The sequence below is a fragment of the Panicum virgatum genome, chromosome 2K (assembly GCF_016808335.1).
Source record: "Panicum virgatum strain AP13 chromosome 2K, P.virgatum_v5, whole genome shotgun sequence".
NCBI lineage: Eukaryota > Viridiplantae > Streptophyta > Magnoliopsida > Poales > Poaceae > Panicum > Panicum virgatum.
In genome coordinates, this window is record NC_053137.1 from 24424052 (window position 1) to 24444303 (window position 20252).

General features: G+C 44.0%; 1 protein-coding gene and 1 non-coding gene across 2 annotated transcripts; one reads left to right on the forward strand and one right to left on the reverse strand.

Moving 5' to 3' along the window:
* Positions 1 to 11220: 11220 nt before the first annotated feature.
* On the reverse strand, positions 11221 to 12756 carry LOC120695210. The gene is made up of 3 exons (XM_039978507.1): positions 12636 to 12756; positions 11776 to 12098; positions 11221 to 11718 (listed from the first exon to the last, which is right to left on the reverse strand). The coding sequence occupies exons 1-3, from the start codon at positions 12754 to 12756 to the stop codon at positions 11221 to 11223; spliced, it is 942 nt and encodes a 313-aa protein (XP_039834441.1).
* A 286-nt stretch (positions 12757 to 13042) lies between these two features.
* On the forward strand, positions 13043 to 13149 carry LOC120696410. Its single transcript, XR_005684181.1, has one exon. It is a non-coding gene; the product is annotated as a small nucleolar RNA R71 (small nucleolar RNA).
* Positions 13150 to 20252: the final 7103 nt, after the last annotated feature.

Consider the following 20252-nt stretch of genomic DNA (forward strand, 5'->3'; position numbering starts at 1 on the left):
GCAAGCAAGCAAGCTAGATATGTATACATGCGGGTTATGCGGGGCATGCGGTGTCTGCCACAAGGCCCGCAAACTGTGTGTTGGCCACGTATTAATCCTTGTGGGCAGCCACAAACCCGCAAAAAATATTAGCGACAATCTTAGCGGCTTTGCGGCCGGCCGCAACCCGCCCCGCCTGCACGGTGATGGGTAATCCACACGGTTTTGTCCTCACTCCAAGAAAAAGTGGGAAATTAATGTGTTTGTCCGTTCCGCTTGTACATCACTTAATCTTTGTTGAATCAAATTTTGTGTGATCATCTAGTGATTTTTAAGATATGTGATTGCATATACCGGATATTACTTCTTGTTTGGTCGCACATTGTGAAGTTCAAAAGATCATTGTTGTCAAGATGCTGATAAATATTGCCCTAAATTTTGGAAATTACTTAAAGTCATTGAAGATACTTACTTCTTTATGTTTGAAAATTACTTTCTTCGAAAATTACTCCTACAACTTACTTGAAACTTTAAACTTACTTAAAGTTATTGTAGATATTACTTTTCTATGTTTGAAAAATTACTTCTTTGAATAAGAAATTATATTTTGATTCAAATGGAGTAATCTTGTAGAACTCATTAAAATATTATTTGAAATTTCAAAAATTACTTATAGTTATTGTAGATATTACTTCCCTATGTTCGAAAATTACCTCTTTGAACAAGAAATATTCCTTAGATACAAATCGATTAATTAATCTTGTTGAACTCAACGTTTTTAAACCAAATAATGATGCATGGCTATTCACTCATGAGGCAAAGCAACCGCTTGTCTGCACTCATGCAAGAATCTCTCTCCCAAATAATTTTTATTTTTATAATGCAAATTTCATATGATTGGATTCGTAATCAAATATATTTTACAATGATTATAAGTTTATAATCAAAAGTGATATAATATATGATAAATAAATGGTCAAAGTGTTGTTTAGAAGACCGTGTCATGTTCCACCATGCCTTATAAACGGGGAAGGAGGGAGTACAAATGCATGAGTGTATTGCTCTCCCTAATCTCGCTCACATTAATAAACATGCATGCATTTTAACTATCCCTGAAATCCCTCTCTTGCTGCAATTTTACCTGAATGGGTAAATAGAGATTCCATGCATGCATGGTGTATATATGGTCAAAAGACTTGCATGCCCTGTATTTACGGCTCATCAAACATGGCGCACGACTACAATGCTTTCTTCCACGGCTCATCTAATGTCTGTGGTGCCGACCTCCAAGACACAGAAAAAGAGTCAATCCAATAACGTTGGACACGCCTAGAATATCTCATAGCACCAGTAAATCAAAAGGTCATTAAAACAGATGCACAATACAGGTTGGATAGGAATATACGTGGACAGGAATTAGATGTACGCGCAAATCTTGAGGAGTATATATAAGCACATCATTAAGTATGAAAACGTTCGAGTGCACATTACAGGTCTGAAAAGGAGGTAGTATATACAAATCACGAATTTTACTACTTTTGACGAAAACAGAGTAATTTGTAAAATTGTGCTTATATAGCAACATCCACGAAACACAAAATTTTTTACTTCCACACATCCCACTTTATACTCCATCTGCATTATTCCAACAACTCTGCAATTGCTGATATGACCGCAACTCAAACATCCGTGGATGGCATCATTTTTAACGGTACAGCAGTGTTTTAATAACATGCGAGATAGTCAAATGTGCATTAATATAGTCCATAACTGTGACAAACCAGAGTCTCCAGGGCTAATTACACATTAAAAACACACATTGCTACAAATTTTACTACCCCTCCCAATTGCCACCGTAATTTGCTCTTACCGCGAACCCCATTCTTTTGCTTTTACGTTCTGTGGTTGCAGTCAAGATTCACTACAGATGCACTCCACACGATGTTTATACCTTCGAAAAACTACTTTCATTCACAACTTTTTACTACCTGACAATCCAATTTATACTTCGGCGATACGCGGGGCAAGGCAGCCCATAAGACACACACGACTGGAACAATAAATTTTTGATGCCACGACCCACACGTAAGTGTGTCCTAGTTTTTTAATTCCGCAGATTCTAGTTTATACTCCATCTAAACATTTACATCAAACACATGAAGATATGACACGCTCATGGCCAATTATGCATTGAAAGCACACAATCTAAGGATTTTACTACCCTCACATTGTTGCACCATAATTTTCCCTCAATCAGTCACATTGAAAGTCAATTATGCATTAATACAGTCAATAACCGCGACAAATCAGGGTCTTAATGGCCAATTATGCATTGAAAGCACACAATCTAAGGATTTTACTACCCTCACATTGTTGCACCGTAGATGCATCAAGCAGTCAGAGATATATTTGACGAAGGCTTACTTTTGCTCCTTTAAGTTTTTTGAAACTTGCAGCAAGGCGGATCATGTGGTATGCAACATAGAACCCGCAAATCCAAGCAAATATATGATAGTAAGAACAATATTGTATGAAGACGACGACGGGCGCGACGACGTGACCGGCTCTGGATCTTGCCAGCTGGCAGTGGCTGGGCTCTGGATCTTGTCTACGCGATGACGTACCCAGCTCTAGATCTTGCCTACTGGCGGCGGCTAGGCTCTGGATCTTGCCTGAGCGATGGTGTGCCCAGCTCTGGATCTTGCTTGCGGTCGGCTCCTCAGCGAGGGCGGGCGGGCGTCGGGGGCCGTGACGAGGAGGCGCGACAGCGAAGAGGGCGGCGCGATCGGAGGAGGCGAGGATGTGGGCCTGCGCGACGGCAAAGAGGGCGGCGCGAGGACCAGAGGAGGCGAGGAGGTGGGCCTGTGCAATGGTGAAGAGGACAGCGCTACCAGAGGAGGCGAGGAGGTGGGCGCGACCTAGGGTTTGAAATGGGAGCCGTAAAGAGCTACGGCTAAGGGGGTGGCTTTAAGTCCAGTTGGAACTTGATCCAGGTGACGGGCAAGGAATGTAGCCCGTCACCTTTCTATTAGCTTTACAGTGCACCACATGAAGATTGTTTCTAGTGTGGCCCGTCACCTACGACTTAGATGACGGGCTATGTTTTGGACCCGTCACCTTTCATGCATGGGTGACAGGCCACATAGATGTCGCCCGTCTCCTATGACTGATAGGTGACGGGTAATACAGTTGCACTTACACTTCTAGAAGCTTGTTCAAAAAGCAAATTCAGAGTGATGTACATTGCAGTTGCACTTACACTTCCAGAAAGCAAATTTAGACTGATGTACATTGCAATTGCACTTACACTTCCAGAAATAAAATTTAGAAAGAAAATTTAGTCATATTACAATTGCACTTACACTTCCAGAAAGAAAATTCAGTCATATTACAGTTGCACTTACATTGCAATTGCACTTACACTTCCAAAAAGAGAATTCAGACTGCAGTACATTGCAGTTGCACTTACACTACCAGAAAGCAAATTCAGTCATATTACATCAAAATTCAGACAACAAGTAATGTACATTACACTATAATTATTTGGGACATCAAAGTTCAGAATTTGACCATGTTACACTAGGTTTCTTTACGTCCACGTCCACGCCCATGTCCACGGCCTGAATTTGACCTCACATGGATTTTTTCGTTGTGGTAGGTCCGCAGGTACGAGGTCTTGTCATTGACATTTAGGCGGGGGAGCTCACAGGTTGCAAAAGGAGGGATTTCATCAAATTGATTAAACTCCTCCACATCCACCGCATTATGCACTCCAACGATCCTTCTCTTGACAGGAAGGACAATATGCCGTGTCGTCCTAACTGTATCAGGCACATTGAACACTTGCAGCACATCTTTTGCCAAAACAAAGGGTTCTATTTTGTACCCAACATTGTGAAGATCAATGCTGACAAACCCATTCTTATCACATGTCACTCCCTGTGACCCTTCCCCCATTCATTCCATCTGTGCTTAGAGCAAACCTGATATTCCTAGGATCATCACCGAACTAGCCATAGGTGTTATCAAAATGTCACCATTGAGCACAATCTACAGGGTGACGTAGCATTCCGTCTTTATTACGTCCCTCGTCATGCCAACACAACAACTTCGCCTCCTTCTTGTTTGCAAACATCCGCTGCAGTCTGGAAACCAGAGGAAAGTACCATGCGACTTTCCTAGGAGTCCCCTTCTTCTTTCTCTCATCCATGCTGTCCTCTCCATCATCATCACCATCCTTTCGATGCTTGTACCTCGACATTCCATATTTAGGGCAATTGTCCAGATCTTCATTCTCTTCACGAAACAGGACACAATTATTCCCGCATGCATGAATTTTTTTCAATTTTAAATCCCACGGGACACACAATCTGCTTGGCGTCATACATAGTATCCGGTAGCAAGTTCCCATCTGGCAACATATCCTTCAGGAGAAGAAGCAATGCTTTGAAATTCTTGTCTGTCCAACCATGAGCAGCCTTTAGTTGTAGAAGCTTCAGATCCCCGGTTACCCTCGAGTACTTCTGACAATGGGGATAAAGAGGTTTTTTGGAATCTTCAACAAATTGATTATATTTACGCAGCTCAGCTTCAGTCATCTCATCTTCTCCCTTGACATCATGGATCATCTCCTCAACATTATTGACCAAGGCATCAAATTGGTCGTTACTGAACTCTAAAATGCACTCCTCATTGATGTCATCCCTGCACCCTTCTTGATCACAGTTGTCTTGAACATCTTGATTGTCATCCCTGTACCCTGCTTCTTGGGTATCGGCGACCCATTCCTCCCTTTCGTTAGGCTCTTCCTCTCCGTGCTTATTCCAACAAGTGTAATTTGGTACAAATCCACGAACGATCAAATGCGCATAAACCACTTCAAAATCAGAGTATTTCTTATCATTTCCGCAATCGAGGCATGGACAATACATTGTTGTTTTAGACCTCGCTTCCATGTTGGCCCTCGCAATCTGTATGAAAGACTTCAACCCCCTCAAGTACTGCGGACAACAATGGCTAGAAAGGCTCATCCAACTTCTATCCTCCATCTACATCCGCAAAACACAAGATTTTTTAATAGTTAATTGAACATCGAGGACGAGGTGATCGAGGAGGAGGGAATGGGGAGATCAAGAGGGATAATTTGGAGCACTAACCTTGCATGACCCCCAAATCGCCCAAATGTGTTGCCGCCAAAAATCGCCGCCTCCCGCCGCCTCTGCACCGCAACGAGCGGCGGCTGATCGAGGGGAAATACTAGGTTAAGATCAACAGGTGACGGGCAACATTTATAGGTGACAGACGTCATTGTAGTCCGTCACTTATGATATAGAGCTAACGTCACCTTGAAATGGTTACAGGTGACGGGCAACATTCATAGGTGATGGACGTCATAGTAGTCCGTCACTTATGATAAAGAGCTCAAGTCACCTTAAAATGATTACAGGTGATGGGCTCCACATACCGCCCGTCACCTATCTTTCACTCTCGGGAATCGCAACCGCCGCCCATTGCCCTCTCCGCAACCGCGCACCCCTTCGAATTCTGCTGGCCCGTTCGAATTCCACCGGCCCTTTCGCATTCCGCCGGCCCTATAAATACTGCCTCCCGACCTCTTCTTCTTCTCCACTCGCCACGGTTTCCATCGCCTCACGCATCACACAACTTATCTCGCGCAGCTGCCGCCACACGCCGCGATGTCGGGTTCGGGCTCTCCCTCCCGCCGCTCCTGCCACCGCCACTGCTTCGTTCAAGCGGTGGACTCGTCGTCGTCGTCATCGCCATCACCGTCTTCCTCCCCCTCCTCCCGTCGTCTCCGTCACCTTCGTCCTTCATCACCTCCTGCGCCGGACCCTACTCTGGCTCCGGCCCCTGCTCTAGCTCCGGCTCCGCCTCCGGCTCCGGCCCCTGTTGCGGTGGAGGATGTCTTCAATCCCCACCCCTTCGGCCCAGGCGACATCTGGGCAATCGGCGTCCTGAGGGACTCGTTCAACTCGATGAACGAGACCCTCCACCGTCTTGGGAGACCTCCGGTGAACGCGCCACTCGTGCCGAGCATCGCCGGATACGTCTATGCCATCTTCATGGTGGCAAAAGTTATGAGGGGGCTGCCATAACTATGTATATCGTAATTTGTATGTAGCTCCCTTTATATAATATATATATTTTGAACTTCTGCCTGCTTGTTATCTCACAACAATCTCGCAATTTCCACACTTTTCTTATCTCGCGCTATTCTCAGCATTGTTACCTCGCAATTTTCATCATTTTGTTAGAACTACGGCGACGTGTCCAACAAAAAATGGCTAAGTTCGTGGCCATTGGTAAGATGACACATATACATAAGTGACAAAATATACGCGTAATGCATCACCTTTCAAGTAGCATAGGTTAAGCACATCACAATACGCGGTGACGGGCTAAGTAAACGCCGTCACCTTCGTAGCTTCAGTCATTGCCCGTCACCATTGAATATAATCTAGGTGACGGTCAAAGAATGTGGACCGTCACCTCCAGTCTAGGAGACGGGCGTTGTTAAGACCTGTCACCTATCCTATCTCAAAGGTGACGGGCCACGTTTCTGCCGAGGCCTCGCGAGGCCCAAACTGGTCCGAGGTGACGCGCGGAGATAAAGCCCGTCACCTCTACTTGTGGGGTGACGGGCAACAACGGCAGGTCACTTTTGTGCATGTCACTATAGGCCTCTCTCATGCAACTTCTAAGAAAACCCACGTACCTATCATGAAATTACAGAATGTCCTGGTATAATGTAAACTACAAAGAAAAATGTAGAAAATAGAAAAAAATATGAATTAGTTTTAGTTTGTTCTGTTAGAATAAAAGGTATCCAATAAAAGTATTAAATCTGGACAATGTCTATTTTGTCCTTACCAAACTGACGCAGCCATGACATGGTGAAGTCCATAAGTACTCTCGTCATGGAGCCCACAACAACTAACCAACTCTATTTCTACAGCATGAACCTATGAGAGAGGCACCGGAGAATAAAACGGATTGAAGTACACTGACTGAAACAACAAATTCTTTTTATTAACTGACAACTGAATGGACAAATCGTCATCAATCAAGAACAAAGTATGATATGACAATCTCTATATATCTATACCTATTACTAAAGCGAGTAAGAACATCTCCAAGAGTACCCTATTTCTCTTCTCCATTTTCGTCTTTTGGAAAAACCAAAAAAAAACCACTCTCCAATAGTTTCCCATTCTAATTCCTCATCTCCTAATAATTGGCAAATTGGGTTCCCTTGTGCGTAAAAATACGCACGCCTCCGTCGCTCCCTATCGGCTCTCCCCCATGACTTTTTTTTTGTCGCGTCGTCTTCTTTCCCGCGCCATCCCTCCTTCGCGCCATGGATCAAATCCATTCTTTTGGTTTTTTTCCCACATCCTAGGATTTAGGGTTTAGTTTCTATGGCTATCGTCGCCGCCATTGGCTGTCCGCCATGGACTGTGCCCGCCGCCACTTCTTCCCGCACCGATTCCGGCCACCACAGTGCATCATCGATGCAAGTAAGAGGTAAATCAGAACCCTCTCATTGTCTCCTTTCTTTTTCCCCAAATTTTAAGACCTCTCGTGCCCTAAATCACCGGCAATCAGACTTGCAAGAAGCTCCTATCTGCCAGTCATGTCCGCGAACCATGAAAGTTTCTCATGGAATTATCCTTGTGGGGCATGTTGGTGTTTCTTATGCTCAATAGAATATAGATTCCGCAAGCGCACAGAATCACCGCTGTAACACTTCACCTTGGAGTATTCCAGAGTATCATAATTTCCTCGGGGAAGCACTATGGTAAAGAGTATCGAAGAATCGAATGACAAACTTTACTAGAGATATCAACCGACTAACTTAGTGGGGGTAAGCCTGATAGATAAGATAAGATAAGATAATGGCCAAGCGATGACCGTCTGACACAGAAGACTCTAATCCTTAGAGAGGTAAGTAGCTGGGAGGACAACGAGCGAGGAAGACTCCTAAGACACTTCTAAACTATCAAGCTAGCCTCTCTAGACTAAACCTTGCTCCTAACTAGTTATCAGGAACCTAGAGCTTACTTTGGCGGCCTTAGGGAAGGACTCAGATAGGGGTGAGAAGGGAGTCCAACGGCAGTCGGCACTACTGCTATGAAAGCACCCGAATGTGGTGGACTACAAGGGACGGACAGAGGTGTCACCACCTGCCGCCTACCACAATGGTAACGTGGGGTGGAACACACTTTTTAGCTAACACTAAGCTCGGACACCACGTCCATACTCGGTGTTAGGATTTATCTTGTCGCGTACAAGAGAAATCCCCCTCAACCTAGAGACCTAACTTGAGTTCCCTAGTCCAGGCGAGAAAACCCGTAAGGTAAGATCCCGATAAACAAGAAAGATACAAAGCCTAAGCTAGAGGAAATACTTCCGCACACAAGTATGATAACTTGAGAAGATAAATAATGCAGAAAGTAAAGCTGACTCGAAAAGATAAAGAAGATAACTTATATTGATAAATATCAAAGGAAAAGATACAAGAGCTTATACCCGACTTCCGATGACGACTCCGGAATCCCGAGACAAGCTCGACTCAACTCTAACTCCCAGACTACCTAACCTACTCTAGAAAGTAAAAGTGAGAAGAGAGGACTCCTTTGGTGTGTCTTGAGAGTGAGGGTGTTGCTCTCTATTTATAGATGCTAGAGGTCGGTGTTTGGCCGAGGCGCTGGGTGTACGCAAGAGGGTAGGTTGACGTAGCTTCCACGCGAAGATGAGCTCGAGACGGCCGGCCTAGGATTCTCTCCGTTCGGCGCCGACCTTCTCATGGACACTGCTGATCTTCTCTAGATGACGGTGGAGGTTGCTTGGCTTAAATGCTGAAAGTTGTAGGCTGGCCGGCCTGGAGTTGGCATGTCTCAACCCTTCATTTCATCGACGTCTTGATCAAAGGGTAAATGAAGTCCATAGTGGTGCTCCAGGCCAAAAGATCTCGGTAAGTGCTGCAAATGGGTCTTTTAATCCATGTGGTAGGCCTTTCGGTCATAACTTTTGTATTTTCTTGTATATCCAGTGCATAGGGGTCCATTGGAGGGTCCCTATTGGTCTTGTGGCAAGGCAAGATGTGTTTGGTAGAGGTGCCGGGCCGGCCAGCCTAAGCCAGGTCGGCCGGTCTGCAGCCTATGCACGACACGAGTCTGAAACTTGTAATTTGCATAACTTTTGCATCTGGACTCCGAATTGGGTGAACCAAATGAAAATTTTTATAATGGTGTCATCTTATATCCATGTTTCACCATCCTTGTAGATGCTCCATTTAGTGTTGTTTCTTGCATATTCTGAGCATACTTCTGCAAAACATCTCAAACCACCACAACTTGTGGAACTTGTTAGAAATAGATAAAATATATATGGAACATGGTGCAAATCTCAATTTATTCCCGAGAAGTTGACGGTCAAAATGAGAAATAATGGCCGTCAACACCCCCCCCCCAAGCTTAAACTTTTGCTCGTCCTCGAGCAAAGCTAAGGCTCGGTGGATCAGGAGTTGTATCAATGCTCATACCTTGCAGAAACCTTATGCACAACATATTACTCTAACCCATATGTACTTTGAATAAGTTGGCTCATACCTTGGTTTATGGAGATTGGGCTTACACGCATTTCATCCCTATCTTGGGCGGTTGAGAGACTGAACAATCTTTTCCGAAATATTTCCTGCTCCTGTTCAGGTTCCTATCTCGGAGTTTTGCAAGTTTTTTTAGAAGTGGTTTAAGATTCCCCAATGGTACTCTCAAGTCGCTCAAGGTGTATGATCCTCACCATGGTCGGAAATTTTGACCAACTTCTTCCTACTCTAAGGCCGATATATGGAGTTTTGGGCAGGAAGAGTGCAACGTACCTTGGTTACTTGTGTTGCCGAGCCGAAGAGTGGTTCGCAAGAGGTATGTACTCGGTCAAATCCCGATCTTATGGAAGGTAAAATGTTCAGGAGAGAGGGAGGAAATGGACTCACACTTAGAACATCTCTTGTCTTTTTATTTGAGCTCATTATTTCAACTCTCTTGAGTGGAGGTATGGGTCTTGTCTCCTTTTTCTTTTTCTTTCTTTTAGTGTTTCTTTGTCTAGTTTTTTTTTCAGTTTTTGTTTTAAAGGAAGATGACTCATACTCCATGAGGATAGAGTTATTGGAAGGGAGCATTTCTTAGATAGACCATTTGAGATGGATAGGCTCACTATGGAGAATTTTGGTTTTGTTGTGAGAGGAATTGTCTGGCAAAGGTGGATATCAATACCCGGAGTAGGTAATTGATATGCCAGACATTTGAGGCTAGCAAACAATGGGTACGCAAAGGAGAAAGATCGGTAGATGACAAGTACCTTCCTCAAACGGACTCACCATTCGGCAAAGCTCAAAATAACTCAAGATAATTTATATCAGTTCATATGATAAAACATTATGGCTCTGGGTAGGACATGTAAACCAAAGGGGAAATCTTTACCATGTTTTTTAAAAGAAATTCCTAGAGGTTCCCTACTAGAGCATGCAGTTTTATTCCGATTCGGGTCATCTCAAATCTCACAACAACTTAGACTTGGAAATCAAGCTCGTGCTCCCACTCAAACCAGAATTTTAATGATTTTTTCATGAGCCAACATTTCAAGTACTAGGAGAGTAAAAGGTTGTATACGAGGCACTTGCAAAGCATGGACAGAGCAACTATTCATCATCTCTATGATAAGAGCTTACACGGATCTCCATACATATGTGTTGGGAGTTTTATTCAAAGCATGAAACATTTTTTTGTTTTATTTATTTATTTATTTATTTATTTATTTATTTATTATTATTTATTTTACTCTCTTTTTTTAATGAATTTTTGAAAGACTCAAACATATATACATATACATAGACATATATATATATATATATATATATATATAGACACAAAATGAAAGGAGAGGTTGGATGACTTACCTCGATACATTGGCACCTCCCCCAAAGCATGAATGAAACTCAGTAGGTCTGCCATCTTGGCCGATTTTTTTTATGCAATGTAAAATGAAAAGAATGCATTTGCAAAAAATTAAACATGCCATGATGTGGAATGGGAAAACTATGCAAGAAGATAAACTATCCTATATGCAAATTCAAGAATAGATAACTACCACGTACCTCATGGCAAGGGCTCGAGTTTTTCGTCCTGAGCGAGACTATCCATACCTTGGGTTTGCTCGTCATCACCTGATGGATACGTTGGTGGCGACGCTTTCTTCCGCCATTGGCAGAGTTATTTCGATCTCTTTCTTCCCAAATTCCAGAAATTTCTTACGTTGGATATTCCGCTTCGCGTTTCGTTGGTTATACACCTTGATCTCCTCTCGAGTTCGAAGATTCTCCACAAATTCGATGAGCGTATAGTTGGATGGGGTAGATGGCTTCTCTAGCTCTTTCACGAATTCCTTCCGGTTGATACTTTTGATCTGTGAGCATTGCTCATCCTTCGGTCTGAAGCCAAATCTCTCCTTCTGCCCATTGATGTTGAGTTGGATTACTCCAACTCCCGCATCAATGTATGCATTTGTCATACTCAAGAATGGCCTTCCCAATATGAGAGGGGTCTTGTTGTCGACTTCCATGTCGAGAATGACAAAATCAATGGGGACAAAGAAATTCCATATTTTCACCGGAATATTCTCGGCAATCCCCATGGGATAATGAACCGATAGGTCCTCCATCTGCAAACACATGGCAGTAGGAGCAAGCGCATGATGGATAAGTTTATCATAAACTACCTTTGGCATGACGCTGATACTTGCTCGCAGATCGCAAAGAGCGTGCTTAAAGTGTTGAGCTCCGATGGAACATGTGATGGTGGGGCATCCTGGTTTCTTCTTCTTCTCCAGTAGAGGGTTGAGTATAGCTGTGCTACACTCATATGTAAGCTGCACGACCTTGGTGATCGGCAGGACCCTCTTGTTGCCAAGGATATCCTTGAGATACTTGGCGTATGTGGGAACCTGCATAGTATCAAGAAGTGGTATGTTGCCATAAAGCTTCTCAATTACCTCGATGAACTTGCCGAATTGCTCGTCGGCCACCGACCTCCTTCTCCGCTCTAGAAACAGTAATACGGTTGTATCGTGACAGTCCCGTGAAGTTCTAGGGGGTTTCACGAGGTCTTCTTGGGTAGCAATGGTGTTGGATTCTTTGGCCTCCTCCAGCACCCCGTCTTCAGCATCGGTATTCCTAGCGGTTACGGTCTCCCGCTGTGTACCTACATCCTGCAAAAGAGGTGGTTTTTGTGCGGATTGTCTTGCCTGCACAGTTACCGCATTCACATTTTCTTTCGGGTTCACTTTCGATTGCTTGGGTTGCTCCCCCGTGTTATGGTTATGACAGGATGAGGCCAGCTGAGTTACTTTAGTTTCTATCATTTTATTGAAGCTCTGCTGATTTTTAATAATAGATTCAAACCCCTCTAGTTGCACAGCCAAAGACTTAAGAATTTTATCATTAGCAAGAAACTTCTCACTAATGTTGTCATCGATTTGTTTTTGGCTGTTCATGAAGTCTTTATGTGAGGGCTGAAAACTATTATTAAAATTGTTACCTTGCTGTTGGCCGAAGGGGAGGTCGGGCTTAGAATTCTAACCTTGCTGAGGACGGCAGTTTGTGTCATTGGGAGTGTCGTTCCCAAAGGAGTTCTCGTCCTCTTGAGTGAACGAGCAAGATTTTCCCGAGTGTCCAGTATTGCCACATTTCTCACATGTCATCCGGGACTCAGTCTGGTTAATCTCCTAGTGTGGAGATTCCAGCTTTTTCCTGAGAAGATCCATCTTGGCCACCAGCCTATCAACACTGTCGATTTCATGAATTCCTTTTGCATGGGCTGGCTGCCTATCTTCCTTCCAACTCTGGTTCGAAGCAACCTTGTCGATGAGCACTCTTGCTCCTGTAACATCGAGGGAGAGGAATGCTCCTTCCGCTGCTGCGTCCATGTGATCTTGCGATCACTGGTTCAGGTCATGGAAGAAGTTCTGAATGATAAGCCATTCTTCCATGCCATGGTGTGGGCATGCTGCAATGTATTCCTGAAGACGTTCCCAGGCTTCCGGGACTGTTTCGTCCTGGAGTTGTTGAAAACTGGAGATCCTATTCCGAAGGGCGTTGGTTTTGCCCACCGGAAAGTACTTGACCAAAAAAGCATTGGCACACGCATCCCAAGTGTCGAATCCTTCCTTCTAGGTGTAGAACCACATCTTTGCTTTTCCAAGCAAAGAGAATGGGAACAGCCGAAGACGAATATTATCCATTGTAGTGCCTTTTGGGTTGATTATGCTACTCACTTCCAGACGAATATTATCCATTGTAGTGCCTTTTGGGTTGATTAGGCTACTCACTTCCAGAAAATTATGAAGATGAGCGTTGGCATCCTCTGATGCCTTTCCACATAAGGGACTTGCTTGGACCATGTTGATAAGACCAGTTTTTATCTCAAAGTCATCAGTGCCTTAGTCATTGGTCAGTCCAGTAGGGATATGGCTATTGGACGGGGCTTAGAATTCACGGAGTGTCTTCTGAGCCATGGGTTTTGAAGCTGGTGTTGTCAAACCTTGATCCTAGAAAGTTTCTTCTGGTAGGACGACAATGCGTCAAATAATTCACCCAATTCTTCTGGATCTGAGTTGAAGTGATATGGTAGATCGAAACTGGTCCTGCACTACTCTGCATAAATCACAAATATACCGAGAGCAATGGTAATCCCGCTAAAATTAGCGGTGATAAATAAGTAAATTTTATCAAACTATTCAACGATATCTTTAGCCAATTGTTTCCAAGGCAATGGCACCAGAAATACTTGTTGGTGTTTCTTATGCTCAATAGAATATAGATTCCGCAAGCACACAGAATCACCGCTGTAGCACTTCACCTTGGAGTATTCCAGGGTATCGTAATTTCCTCAGGGAAGCACTATGGTAAAGAGTATCAAAGAATCGAATGACAAACTTTACTAGAGATATCAATCGACTAACTTAGTGGGGGTAAGCCTGATAGATAAGATAAGATAATGGCCTAGCGATGACCGTCTGACATAGGAGACTCTAATCCTTAGAGAGGTAAGCAGCTGGGAGGACAACGAGCGAGGAAGACTCCTAAGACTAAACCTTGCTCCTAACTAGTTATCGGGAACCTAGAGCTTACTTCGGCGGCCTCAGGGAAGGACTCAGACTGGGGTGAGAAGGAGTCCAACGGTAGTCGGCACTATTGCTATGAAAGCACCCGAACGTGGTGGACTACAAGGGATGGACAGGGCTGTCACCACCTGCCGCCTACCACAACGGTACCGTGGGGTGGAACACATTTTCTAGCTAACACTAAGCTCAATTACCACGTCTGTACTCGGTGTTAGGATTTATCTTGTCGCGTACAAGAGAAATCCCCCTCAACCTAGGGACCTAACTTGAGTTCCCTAGTCCGGGCGAGAAAACCCGTAAGGTAAGATCTCGATAAACAAGAAAGATACAAAGCCTAAGCTAGAGGAAATACTTCTGCACACAAGTACGATAACTTGAGAAGATAAATAATGCGTAAAGTAAAGCTGACTCGAAAAGATAAATAAGATAACTTATATTGATAAATATCAAAGGAAAAGATACAAGAGCTTATACCCGACTTCCGATGACGACTCCTGAATCCCGAGACAAGCTCGATTCGACTCTAACTCCCAGACTTTCTAACCTAGTCTAGAAAGTAAAAGTGAGAAGAGAGGACTCCTTTGGTGTGTCTTGAGAATGAGGGTGTTGCTCTCTATTTATAGATGCTAGAGGTCGGTGTTTGGCCGAGGCGTCGGGTGTATGCAAGAGGGTAGGTTGATGTAGCTTCCACACGAAGATGAGCCCGAGACACTGCAAAGTGGGCCCGGCCGGCCTCTCCTAGGCCGGCCGGCTTAGGATTCTCTCCATTCGGCGCCGACCTTCTCATGGATGCTCCTGATCTTCTCTAGATGACGGTGGAGGTTGCTTGGCTTCAACGCTGAAAGTTATAGGCCAGCCGGCCTCCCCTAGGCTGGCCGGCCTGGAGTTGGCACGTCTCCGCTCTCTGTTTCACCGACGTCTTGATCAAAGGGTGAATAAAGTCCATAGTGGTGCTCCGGACCAAAAGATCTCGGTTAGTGCTGCAAATGGGTCTTTTAATCCATGTGCTAGGCCTTTCGGTCATAATTTTTGTATCTGCTTGTATATCCCGTGCATAGAGGTCCATTGGAGGGTCCCTAGTGGTATTGTTGCAAGGCAAGATGTGTTTGGCAGAGGTGCTGGGCCGGCCGGCCTGCAGCCTCTGTACGACACGAGTCCGAAACTTATAATTTGCATAACTTTTGCATCCGGACTCTAAATTGGGTGAACCAAATGTCCAATTCGATCATCTCGACGAGCTCTTCAACATGGCAATGTCAAATTTGGCATTTGATGTTTATAATTGTGTCATCTTATATTTATGTTTCACCATCCTTGTAGATGCTCTATTTAGTGTTGTTTCTTGCATATTCTGAGCATACTTCTGCAAAACATCTCAAACCACCACAACTTGTGGAACTTGTTAGAAATAGGTAAAACATATATGGAACATGGTGCAAAGCTCAATTTATTTCTGAGAAATTGACGGTCAAAATGAGAAATAATGGCCATCAACAGGGCCACAACTTCTCTTTTTTGGAGTAAAAATGGGAAACTATTGGAGATAGACTCCTTTTTGCTTCCCCATATCTATTTGGGGAGCTGGCAAACAACAAATTCGGGAAAAAAATATTAGGAACTCTTGGAGGTGCTCTAAGTTTCCAGCCAAATTTTTGGTTTGGTATGTTGATTTGGTCCTCCTGTATTATTGACAGGTGAGCCTTAGTCCATTCCGTATGCGAGTTGGACCAACCCCCTCCCTCCACGATTCGATCACGTAGATCCCTACAAATTAACGTAGAAAATCAATACGTATCTGATATTTATACCAACTTTGTCCATAGCAATGTATGGATATAATTACCTAGTGTATATATATATATATATACACTACTAAAAATGGAGTAAGTAAGACATTTTTTGGTTCGTCGTCCGTCCCCCCTTTTGGTTTCGTCCGTCTGCCTGCAGCGCCTGCGGTTTTTCCGTTTCGCCCGTCTGCCCCTTGCGCCTACAGCCTGCGCCAGCATCCCAGCAACCCTGCAACTAGGGGGTGTTAATGGGTCATGGCCCTAGTGGCCTCTTCACAGCCCATAAAAGCCCTTAAAACTTTTTAGCTAAAAATTGTATAATATTAGAGTCCAGCTCTTTTAGAGCCAGGCCCTTAAATTTTCTAATTCAAAAATTTTGAACCCTTTACACCCTGCAACCCGCGCCGCCGCCCCAGCATATGTCATGCCCCCGCCTCGCGCCGCCCAGCTCACGTCGCCCGCGTTCTTCGGCCATCGCCCCCCGGCTGCAGCATTCTTCGCCGATCGACGTCATCGTCCTCTCCACATCCGAATCGTGCGACCGCCGCCTCGGGTCGACGCCGCCGTCCCTGACGCACCTAGATCGCTGCCTCACTACTACGTCGCCTCAGGTCGATGCCGCCGTCCCCACGGCGCCCGGAGCCCATTCCAGCCGCGTCCGGAGTGACGCGCGGCCTTCCTCCCCTGCTCTCTTCAATGTTCAATGCACACCACGGCCGAACATGGAATGGGCGCCGTCTCAACCCCAGGGTCATCGGCCTGCTTGATGGAGCCTACTTGATTTGCATCTCCAATTTTTCTTCATGCTGGTACATCATCCAGACTTCATCTCAATATCTCTCCATGCCGTCTCAACGAGAGTGTTGCGGTATGTCAAAATGAAAAAAATTTAAGACTCTGTTCTCTTCAAATTGATTAGTTTTCTTCTGGTAAGACTGAACATTGTGTCTTTTTTTATATGGATATCCTGTCTGCTCTTGTTGGCGTAAAAAATCAACACACTGGAATCTGAATGCATCGTTCGCTAAGTTTCAGAATGCAGACCAAGCATGCCAGTCAATTTGACTTGTAAATTGACAAGGACTCGGCAAATGTTATATCTGAGAGCGTATCGGCTGATTTTCCAAATGTCTCTCACACAGCGTATCGGCAAGCCTTGCCGACGCAGAAAACGACAAGAAATAACTGAAGCTATTGATACAAATATAGGATAGGATGGGGTATAGCAGATCTAGCCGATACAGAAAGCGTCAAATCGGCTCAAACAGCCGATCACACGCACGTAATAGTATAAAAGCTACGAATATGTAATTTAAATAAAGCTACTGGACAACACTTAAAACAAATCTAAATTGGCTTTACGATATTACGATGTTATCACAAAGTTCCACAGTTGATTACATGTGTTTTAAGGTAGATAGATCTGAGAAAAGCTAAAACTACAAGAAAAATCTATAAATCTAGCCGATATCAGCAAATTGTGAATAAATCTAGACGAAAAAATAGCATGCGCCAGAAATCAAAGCCTAGATAATATTCGATAAATACTGAATAGATCTGAACGAAGCAACAGCGATGCACCCAGAAGTTAAAGCTCAGATTTACTCGATAAAACGAATACTTACTAGCAAATCAAGTCGTTCAAATGTGAGGCGTCCTTGATCAGCTTGAAAGAACTCGCAGAAAAAAAATAGCAAAGTCACCGACTAGAAAGTAAATTGCAAGAAAATTGTAAAGTTTTATTTATTGAATGTGTATCAACCTTTTTAGGTCCTGTACAACTGCTATTTATAGCCTAAGCTAACAAATCCTAGCCTATCACGGCAAATACATATCTTGACCAAAAAGTAAAAGACTTCCTAAATAAACTAAACTGAATCACAACCGAATCACCGGAACCAAATAGAATCTGGAATATCCTCTCATACCATCGGCAATGGCTTTATCGGCTGTCCTCCTTTTTGGCGCACACTGTTTTCTTCCAAATCGACAATCCTTCCCCATTCCGTTATTTATCTTGACACATGTTAAAAACGGTGTAAACAACTCTGCTATTATATAGGTGTGACGAACTAAACTGAAGATGGTTTCTCATGGCTCATGGTTTTCTTGAAAATTCACATGTCTCAATCTGCACCACTTGAAATATGACTCCTGAAATCCTGGTTGTATGGTAAGATATTATCTGACTTTGTCCGGATGTAGTTAAAGCTCCAACCTCAATATAATAGTATGCTTTTACTTTTTACAAAGACATCTGGATGTCACGTACACACCCAGACATGTACCTCCTTGCTGTGAAACCGTAAGCATCTATTAATTGTAATATAAAAACGGCTTATAATTGTAATATCCAAGGATTGTTCAAAAGAATACATTTCAAGAAAATTTAAAGATTCTTTCTTTACTATCTTTGTGATCTCATTTTTTTTTGTCCAGGATGGATTGCTTTAAGTTATTTGGACACATAATAGCACGGGATTTATCCAATTCCGTTTGGCAGCTCGTAAGAACTCAAAAATAATGTGTTTTCATGCTATTTCTATTGGGTTGAAAAAATTTCGGTTCCCGTAGCAACGGGCATGCACAAACCTAGTACAAAAAAAACTCTAATCACGAAAGTGCGTCCACGCTCGGGCGATTCCCTGGCACCACATCGCGCCACGTCATCGAAAAAAATCATGGTCGTCGATCCGGCGACCAACGGCCGGCGGCCGGCCGAGCCCCTCCTCCCCGCGGCCAGCTTCTCGCGGCAGCTGGCCGAGGCCAGCCCCACATGCGCCGACCGCCGGCCACCATGCGCCGACCGCCGGCCCGAGCTCCAGCTGCCTGGTCGTGGCTCCCCGGAGCCGGATCTGACCGGCGCAAGAGAGAGAGGCGAGGGACGGAGGGAAGGGAGGGCCGCCGGGCAACACGGCGCTGCGCGCAGCCCTCGCCCGCACCTCACCACGGTGCCACCGGGCCGCGCCTCCACCTCCGCATACGGTCAGCTGCCCCCCACCGTGCCTCCGCCTCCACACCAGGGAGCTCGATCCGCATGGGGCCCCTGCTCCTCCGCCGCCGCAAGGCCCCACGCTGGATCGAGCTCGAGCATGAACGCGCTCGGTTGGGCTAGATTGGAGGAGACAACGCGGAGGATGTGCTGGACGGCGCGGAGGAGGTCGGATGTGCAAAGGCCCTGGCCGAGGGAGCGGAGCGCCACGACCACTTCCGCCTTGCGCCTCTGCATCCCAGTGCCCTCGGCCTTTCCTTTTCTCATAATTGTATGTTAGTCCCTGTAATTAATTTTTATTTTGTTACATTCTATTTCTTATAACTGTTATTGTAAAAGAGAAAGAAGAGAAAAAAGAAAAGAAAAAGAAAGGGAGCGGACAAGAAAATAAGAAGAAATGAGATGGTAGTAGGAGATGGTTGAATAAAATAAATAGTAGCTTATATAGAGGAAGATATAGAGTACGGATGCGTGCGGAACAACAGAATATAGAGAAGAGAATCTTGAAGAGCAGGATGTAATACTTTTTTTACAAGCTAAATTTAGAGTACGATGAGTTCGGATAGTCTATGGTAGACAAGAGAATAAAGTGCAGGTATGTGGCGGTGATGGCGGAAATGCAAGAACGATTAACTACAATCTTGTATGCCAATGCCATGTAGTTGTTCCACTCTACAGGTTATACTACCTGCTACCAGCAAATGCAGCAATAACCTGCAAATAAAAAAAAATACGAACACAACAAATTGACCTATTCATCTCACCTACATTGCAATCTTAAAAAAAACAGTGTATCAAGCTTAGCACGATCTTCTTCCATGTATCAAATAAATTTTCACAAAATATAATCAAATGGTAAAAAACATGTATCATTTGCACAACGCTTACATACAACCCATTGTAGTATTCAATACAAAAGTTGCTCGGAAATTTAAAATCTACAGTTTTAATATATAGTACAATTCCAAATTCAAAATACTTTTACAACCCACCCGCATAAATGTTTAGGAACGATCAATTCTACCTACATACGACTCAGACACTTAAACGTCTTCGCATCAACAACTTTGTAGTAAAAAAATGCGCTCAAAATTTTAAAATCTAAAGCTTTGCTACAAAAGAAACTTTTAAAATAAATGAAAACAAAAAAACTATAACCAAAACCACTAAATATAACAAAAAAAGAGTTCCATTTCCATATCAAAAATAATATCCTACTTAAATAGTAGCACCACAACAATGGAGTCCAAAATATATACCATGTATTATCACAACTTATACGAGACGGGAACCTA